The 8,726-nt window shown below is 34.0% G+C and overlaps 1 protein-coding gene across 1 annotated transcript in view; it reads right to left on the bottom strand.

Annotated features, from left to right (window-relative positions):
• The window catches only part of LOC111459383 (mitogen-activated protein kinase kinase kinase 1-like), a 6,128-nt gene extending 3,358 nt beyond the window's left edge, over positions 1–2,770 (bottom strand). Inside the window, exons 1-4 of the mRNA XM_023102266.1 lie at positions 1,514–2,770; positions 1,226–1,310; positions 1,083–1,145; positions 271–434 (exon numbers count right to left, since the gene is read on the bottom strand). Coding sequence (XP_022958034.1) covers positions 271–434; positions 1,083–1,145; positions 1,226–1,310; positions 1,514–2,418 — 1,217 coding nt within the window. The 5' untranslated portion in view covers positions 2,419–2,770. The remainder of the gene's footprint in view (positions 1–270; positions 435–1,082; positions 1,146–1,225; positions 1,311–1,513) is intronic.
• Positions 2,771–8,726: the final 5,956 nt, after the last annotated feature.

The following is an 8,726-nucleotide window of genomic DNA, read 5'->3' as shown; positions in this document are numbered from 1 at the left end:
AAAAAAAAAAAAAAAAAAAAAAAAAAAAAAAAAAAAAAAAAAAAAAAAAGCATGAACTTGACAACTGAGACAAATCTTTCCCCGTTCCCATCCACAGCAATAGTATTAAATATGAACAGAATAAATACAGACGGATCCATAAGAGTCTCAAACTCAACAACCGATAAGCGTAACTCATTCCGGACAGACGAAATAAAACTAAAAGAAAACTCACAACTGCATTCACCAGCACAATTCATAATCAATAACATAATAGAATGATTTGTGTACCTATGAACCACATTTTGCTCATGAAGATACTTTAAACCACACAGAATCTGCCTTGTATAGGCAGAAACAATGGAATCCGTAAGGACAACCCTCTGATATAGGCTCATAAGGGAGCCCTGAGATACAAGCTCAAGGAAGATATAGAGTTTTGACCCATCCGGCTCCTGCAGATAATAATCAAGTAAAGTATTAACTATCGAATATACGAAATTGTAATAGTGACGAGTAGGAAGCTAGATGAAATCAATTGCTACATTAGCTCAAATTGGATAGCCATGCAAAAATCCATGATATGGCCTGAACTTAAAGCTCAAATCTAAAAGAAAGCAGGAAGTAATCAGATAATGTGTGCTCCAAACTCTGCGCATCACTGCACCTACCAACATACTTCCAATAAGATGAAAAATTAAGGCATCTCTGATAATCCCCGAGGTTTTTGGTTTTTAGTTTTTAGAAGTTGTGCTTGATTTCTCATTTTTCTTAACAAAATAATTGAATTCTAAGCTATGATGAAAAGGAAAACAAAGAAAACATAAGCATCACAGTGCAAATAACAATTCAGCCAAAGCTTAGAATTCGTTTGTGATTCAAGGGCAACTAACATTGAATTGAACTCTGCATATCCTTTGCGTATACTCAACTGAAACCGAAAACGTATTAGATTATCAAAGACTAGAACCAAGGTACTTTAGTCCCTATAGATGGTTAAGCTAATAAACTAAAATAATTAAGCTCGACTTTTTTCGAACCACCCAAAGATGATTTCAGATGTCTAATAACTTCAAATTCTTCAGGATGGAGAAGGCCAATACCGTGTCGGTGCCATAGTACTGAACTATGTTCTCGTGCTCGAACTCACTTAGAAGAGCTATCTCCTGGAAGAAAAACAGGTTATGAATAAGAGATTATAAAGTGTACACATTCAGAATTTCAAATCAGAGCAAGTGTAACTCACCTGCTGAAGTTGATAGATACTTTGTCTTCCCTGACTATCTTCATCGAGCAGTGATACTTCCTTGACTGCAAAGAAGGCCCCACTCCTGCAGAAGAGAAACAAAATCAGATAGCCAAAATAACACTAAGGCTTTCTGATCAAGATGTTCTTGAAAACCCAGATGAATTATCAGAGTAAACGAAGACTAATGTGGGATTTAAGCTGAGTTCTTCTTCCTATCAACAAAAGGGTATCAGCCACCGGGAAATTCTTCTTCCTACCAAATAAGCTAAGAAAGACATAACGTACTGTGACATTGCTTCATACACAGATCCAAATGAACCGCTCCCTAGACGTTTTCCTTTAATCCAAGTCGTGATGATGAGTTTGCATCTCATATTGGGTGAAATATTTGCAGGCTCTGTAGTGCAGCTCGAACAGTCATCATCATTCGAGGTTGTGAAAGAACACCAAGACCGAACGAGCGGTGAATTCTCCACAGGCCCGACAATATTTCCCTCTCCTTCTCCTTCGACAAAAGGTTCGATTCCTTTTTGAACTTCATCGCGATTTTCTTCGTCAACTAAAGGAGCAAAGGTTTTCAAAATGTCCCAAGTATTATCGACATCCATAGGCGGCGGCGGCTTGAGTAAGGGAGGCCGAGCACCATTGATTCCACTTCTCGGGCTACATTCAACAGTAGTAGCCATACGGCTTTCATTCCACTCGAGAGATTCGGTCTTAGCCATCGATTGCTCAACGCTAATTCGAACCGAATCCTTAACCCTAAGGCACAATTCATCTTCGATTTCTTTATCTTCCTTCTCCATACTAACTTCCTCGCTCTTCGGGCTATCAATAGTATGCAATCTCGACTTCGGTAGAAGCTCGGAAGATGAACGAAGCTTTCTGGCCTCCCAAGCCTCCATCGGAATCCCAAAGTCTTCAGGACCGTTTAGCCCTAAAGTCCGACAGATGAAATCAATTTCACCGTCGATCCCATTAATCCGAAAGCTGGAGGCATCCGGCGTGTCCATGGACCGAGTGTAAAGAGATCCAGAAGAATCTTCGAGCGAAGAAGACGAGGAAGGAGCGTCATAATCGATGTTCTTCGCCGCATTAAGTCGGCCAAGCTTGGGTTTACCTGCGTTTTTTCTCGAATCCATAGCTTTTTTTCGTTTCCCAGGTAAGAAAAACTGAGGCAGACGATGCATCGAGACTCTAGCCCATTAAACTATCCCCCCCACCGCCGTCAACAACAAGAAATCAACGATTTCAGGAAGGAAAAACTACAAAAATTGATGGAATTAGGAATTGAAAGATTGAATCAGCCTCCAAGATTGAGGAAAGATGGACTGAATTGGACTGGTAAACGCCGGAGAGAGAGAGAGAGATAGAGAGAGAAAAAAAAACGCGGTGCTACGTGGAGGAATTGGTAGCCGAAACATTAGGGGAGGCGACGGCGATTGGCTCGCGAATTGGCTTGGAATTTGGAGGGACCTCTTTTTGTTGCTTGTCGGATACCAAGTACAGACTATTTCTTCTCACCGTCGCTGACGCATCCGCTTGCTCCACCAGCTTATAAAATTCGACCTTTTTTATTTTCTTTTTATTATTATTTTTTTTAATTTCACCTTCTTCTCATACTTCTCTTTTTCCTTATTTCCTCACGTTTTCCTCGTAATAAAGTATTATAGCCATTTAAAAAGGCACGTTTCCTCTCTAAATGTGTAATAATTTAATATTAATTCATGGCTAAATATTTAATTTCTATACTTCATTTATATTCTAACAAAATTATTAAATTACATTTCCAAACATTTTAATTTTATATTTAATAAAATAACGAACCCTCCCAAATCAACTCAACCAAAAAAAAATTATAAATAGTTTGGGTTGGGTTCATGTAACGGCACAAGCTCACTGTTTTCGTTCTCCTCTGTAACTAATATGGGATCTCACAATCCACCCCCTTCGGAGCCCAACGTATTCACTGACACTCATTCGATGTAGGACCCCCAAATCCACCCCTCTCCTTCAGGACTCAGAATCCTTATTGGCACACCGCCTCATGTCCACCTTCTTTAGGGCTTAGCCTCCTCTTCAATGGACGTGGGATCTCACAATTCTTTAACAAAAGTTATTTTGGTTGAAAAATTTACTACTCGAACAATTGGATTGAGTCTATAAAAATGTCAGAACTCGACCCAACCCAACCCAACCCAACCCACTAACACTTAAGGGTTAAAGATTAAATTTTTATAATTGAAGTACATAAAATGTCCTAAAGCTTCTTAACTTGTTCGACAATTTACCAAATATTTTTATTTTAAAAACTATAGTTTAAGGGTTTGACATGTCATTATATTAAAATATTTTCACATACATCACATGAAACTCGACTTATCTATCATCTTAACCTAAGTTCAACAAATCTATTACTTTAAACTACATGTCGATGTAATATACGCGCTTATCCAACCATATAAAGTCAATTTATGATTAAATAATATTTAATTTTTTACCAACAAAATTTACCTTTTATTATATATAAAATTAAATTGAATACAAAATTTTATATTAGTTTGAAAATAATTAAAATAAGAGAAATATAATTATTGAATCAACAAAAATATGTAAAATAAATTAGCTCCCACCCGAGTGTCTCCCACTTCGAAGTGGCTAAACCTTTTGCCAAAGTCAACGAGACACAAACACCATTCTGTGTTTATTAGCTGTACCACTGTTGTCTCTTAAAACACTAAATAAACCCACTCTTTGTCGGTGCTCTTATTACTTTTTATTATTTAATTTATAACCATTCAACTACGGGTCATTGTTAACCTACTCTGGGTCATCGTTAATTTTGTGTGAAACTTGTCGTTTTCGTTCGTTTTAGTCCTTAAAAAACACAATCAACAAATCCAACGCAATGCATTTCACTTTTCCATTGATTCACGACCGTCGAAGAGAATTTTGGCTCCTTGTATGTCATCGTTGTAACTTCCCATGCCATTGTAAGGGGCTCGCGGTCATTGTTTGGAGATGTTCCCATTGTTGTTAAATAGGATTTCATGGTAGATCGACAACACGTTATGATATACTATGTCGAGCTTCTGTGGGTTGCCAGCCGTCCCTAGCAACGATGGAGTCATTTTGTGATTAGTCCACATATGTATCTTAATTGACAAACACTAAGTCGCTATCTTTTACTATGGTACTATGATAAGATTCTATAAGGTTACCAATCTCCTATGTTATGATGTTACCAAGATAGAACTTGATAGAGTTACCAACTACCTCTACCCTTACATTACTACTTCACTATCGGTCACCCATGAGTATTTAGTCTTACAAGGTGGTCCTTGTTGATTCACACGAGATTCCAATGCTCCATGCTACTGAGGTTAGAACGTAAATTAGTGATGCTTTCTGTTATTGGACTCTCGCCATCTAAGGTGCATCACTTCATCGCTTCGCCTACCAGCACAACGCTTGTATTGCTCTCCCTGAATGACCCACATAGATAACTTTAGTTGGTTTTACAAAAAGTTTTGGTTAGTTGCATAACCAGGTCAATTGAGCGTAAAAGTATGATAATTATGTTTCAAGGTAAGCATGAACAAATGTGTGATGTCCCACATTGGTTGGAAATGAGAACAAAACACCCTTTTATAACGGAGTGGAAACCTTCCCTTAACAGACGCATTTTAAAGCATGAAAGGGAAAGCCCAAAGAGGACAATATCTGCTAGTAGTGGATCTAGGTCGTTACAAATGGCATCAGAGCCAGACATTGAACGATGTGTCAGCCTTCTCGCTGATCCCCGAAGAAGGGTTGACACGAGACGGTGTGCCAATAAAGACGCTGGGCCCCGAAAGGAGGTGGATTTGGTGGGGGTCCCACATCGAATTGGAGAAAGGAACGAGTGCCAGCGAGGACGCTGGGTCCCGAAGAGGGGGTGGATTGTGATATCCCACATTGGTTGGGAAGGAGAACAAAACACCCTTTATAAGAGAGTGGAAACCTTCTCCTAGCAGACATGCGAAAATCCAAAAGGGAAAGCCCAAAGAGGACAATATCTGCTAGCGGTGGATCTAGGTCGTTACAAGATGACTAGGGTGTACAAATTACTAAGTAATTAGTACGTTCGAGTAATTGTAATCCTACAATTGAGCTACTCAATATTTTTATACTCACTTACGCTATTATTTTATTTTCATACGTCACTTGAATTTTTATGCCTCGTGACAAAGACTTTAGATAAATAAGATTACGGGAAGACTTGACATAAATATAACGTTAGTTTCTAATGGACTTATTTATGGTTTGTTCATTATTTTCAACAACGACCACTATTATACTATATATGAAATGACCCGTCATTACACATGTCATATGGTTCTCATAAGTGTTTGCTTTTTTACAATAATATGTTTAAATAAAAAAAAATACGTTAAATTTAATAAATAATCAGTTATTTAAACCTCAAAAGTATATTTTAAATTCAAAAAAATGTAAACAAAATAATAAAATGAGATTAATTAAAGAAATTGAAGTTAACCTTAATCATGAAATTAAGCTATCACACAACTTAAAATTTAAATGAAAAAAAAATTCAAAATAAAAAGAAAAAAGAAAAACAAGTATATTAATTTATTTCATTAAATGCGAATACGGCGTCGTTTTCTCCATCATTATAATTATTTCAACTAACAATTTTTTCTTTTACGAGATTTATTGATTAAATAATAACTACATAAATAGTAGAAGACCCGTTCTTTTGCATTAGGGGCTGAAATAGGAATACCAAGAATTTGGGAGCCCCATTTTCAATTATTGGAATTCCAGGGGCAAGTATTGCAAATATTTAACACCTCTTTTATTCTTTTTCCTGAAATTTTATAAACTGCTTTATTGTAAAAAAAAAATAATAATAAATAAATAATAACAATAATATTAAAATTCAGATTAATTCAAATTATTAATTTCAGATTAATTCAAGTTAAATATTAAAATCCAGATAAATATTTTTTTAAAAATAATTATTATTTTGAGAACTTGGAGACCAAGTAATTTTAGAAAGAAAAAGAATTATTCCAATCATTAATTTCCTTTTGGTCAATTAGCTTCTTTTTTTTTTCTCAATTTTATTTTTATTTTATTTTCCAACAATTAATATTATTTTAATTTGGTGAAAAAATAGTCAATTGTTGGAAGCCTCTCGATCTCCAGTTGAATTTCATAAGAAATTTCCATGTCCATGAAAATATTAAAATGTCAACCATTTAAGTCGTCTTATTTGAATTTTCCATATTACGGATAAAAAAATTAAAAAGATAAATAAAAGTTGTGTTTGGATTCATGCATGATTTCTGTACCCTTTTACTTGTCCCAATTTTATACGACATGTTTGGTTTTTTTCGGTAGCTGTTTGTATATATATATATATATATATATATATATTATTTTTATAATAAGCTGGTTTAAGTTTAAACATTTTTTAATTCTAATTTAATTATTCGAGTGATACGTTTTTTAAATATTTATTAAATAATTGTTTTTGTTCCTAATTCGAATCGTTTGTTATATATTTAAATTTGAATAAAAGTTAAAGGTTAATTCATATAATATTTAATTATTTATTTTGATATATTTAATTAAAATTAAGATCATAAATAAGCATAATTATAAACTAATATTTTCTATTTATTTCTACTAACCGCGTAATTAAAAGTGTTTTTTAAAATAGTGCTTAAATTAATAAATATGGAAAAGCATACTTGTAACGGCCCAAATCCATAGCCAGCAGATATTGACATCTTTAGGTTTTCCCTTTCGAGCTTCCCCTCAAGGCTTTAAAACACGTCTGTTAGGTGAAGGTCTCCACACCCTTATAAAAGGTGGTTTATTCTCTTCCTCAACCAATGTGGGACATCATAAAAATCGTCAATCGACATCTCATAAACTATCTTCATTTTTAATATTATTGCGGAATGTTTATCACTATTTTTGAAACATTAATAATGAAAGTTTAAAGGTATATTTGAAGTTTTTAAATATAATTTAAAGTGTTGTAAAAGTCTTAAAAATTGTTTAAGGATATTAATGAAAATTTTAAAATTTTAAAGGTATTTTAAAGTTAAAAAAAAAATTAAGGAAATTTTTAATTTTTAATTTTTAATTTTAATTTTTTTTTTGTTGAAAGAAACTTGAATAAGGCCCCATTTTCTAATAAAGGTAATTTTAGGAAATTGGGTTAAAAGTTTTATTAATGATTTTAAAAGTTATTGTCATTTGTTTTTATTAGTTGGAATATATATAAAAATTTGTTATATAAATTCAACACCATAAGCAAACAAACAAAATTATTATAATTAACTAATTTCAAAATTTAAAATTTTATAAAATTAAATATTAAATAATATTTAAACATTAAAAATATCAAAATCCAAGTTATATGTATATAATTATCTTAATAAATATAAACCTTAGAAATATGTTTAATAATGAGATTTAAATATTTTTATATAAATATATGATTTAATATTAAAATTTTGTATTAAATTAAACAAACGGACTATTTTATTTAATGTTTTTAGAAAATATCTGTAAATTAAAATCGATAAAAAGAAGAGGGTAATTTAGTCATAGGGTACATGAAACACGTGGAGTACCTACAATGTAGAGTACACCGAGTCGCAGCGAATCGCCGCCCATTACCAACAAAATTGGGGAAATTTCTTATTAATTAAAAAAATTACTCCCATATTTATTATAATATTAAGAAAAATAAATAAATAAATAAGAATTTAGATTTAGCAATGGCGCTGAAAGAGGAACAGAGGGACTGATTTGTTTGTTTGTTTGATTTTGAGAGTGTCAAAGAAAACCGAATACTTTTTATTTTTTTTATTTTAATTTTAATTTTTTTTTTTCACATTCGCCGTCTCTCCCTCGCCAGAGTTTTACACGTTTGCCTCCTCTTCTCTCTCCGCCGTTCCGTTTTCTCTCTGCCGTTCTTTGTTCTCTCTGCCACCGCACGGTGGCTGAACCTGACCCAGCCGAGCAAACTGTCAAAAGTCCTATTCGCTGTTCCGAACAACCCAAGCCTCATTCCCTCTCATTCCCAATCTCTCTCTCTCTCTCTCTCCGCTGCCGCTCTTTCTTCACTGTCTGAAACTCTCTCCCTCTTGTTGCCATCTTCAGACGCATTTCTTTTTGTTTTGGGGATATTCAGCAACCACTCGAGGCAGTTATTGAAACAGTTCCGCCTTCTGAGGTTCGTCAATCTGTCTAGGGGTAGGGTTGGTTAGTTCTTCGTCTTCATCGGATATTTCCCAGGGTATTTTATTTATCTCTTTTGTATTTTTCTTGCGGTTCGGACATCGGTGGAAGTTTTTTCGGAGGGTGCATATTTGGCTTAGGGTTTCTGATTTTTGTTTCGGCACATTCAATCGGTGTTCGGATTGTGGTTTTTCGAATTTCTTATTTCGTTAGGGTTTTTTTTTTTTTTTTTTTC

The sequence above is a fragment of the Cucurbita moschata genome, unplaced genomic scaffold, assembly GCF_002738365.1.
Source record: "Cucurbita moschata cultivar Rifu unplaced genomic scaffold, Cmos_1.0 Cmo_Scf00002, whole genome shotgun sequence".
In the NCBI taxonomy this organism is placed as follows: Eukaryota; Viridiplantae; Streptophyta; class Magnoliopsida; order Cucurbitales; family Cucurbitaceae; genus Cucurbita; species Cucurbita moschata.
Note: the sequence above shows the minus strand (reverse complement) of the source record. Positions and strands in the feature narration are given on the sequence as shown.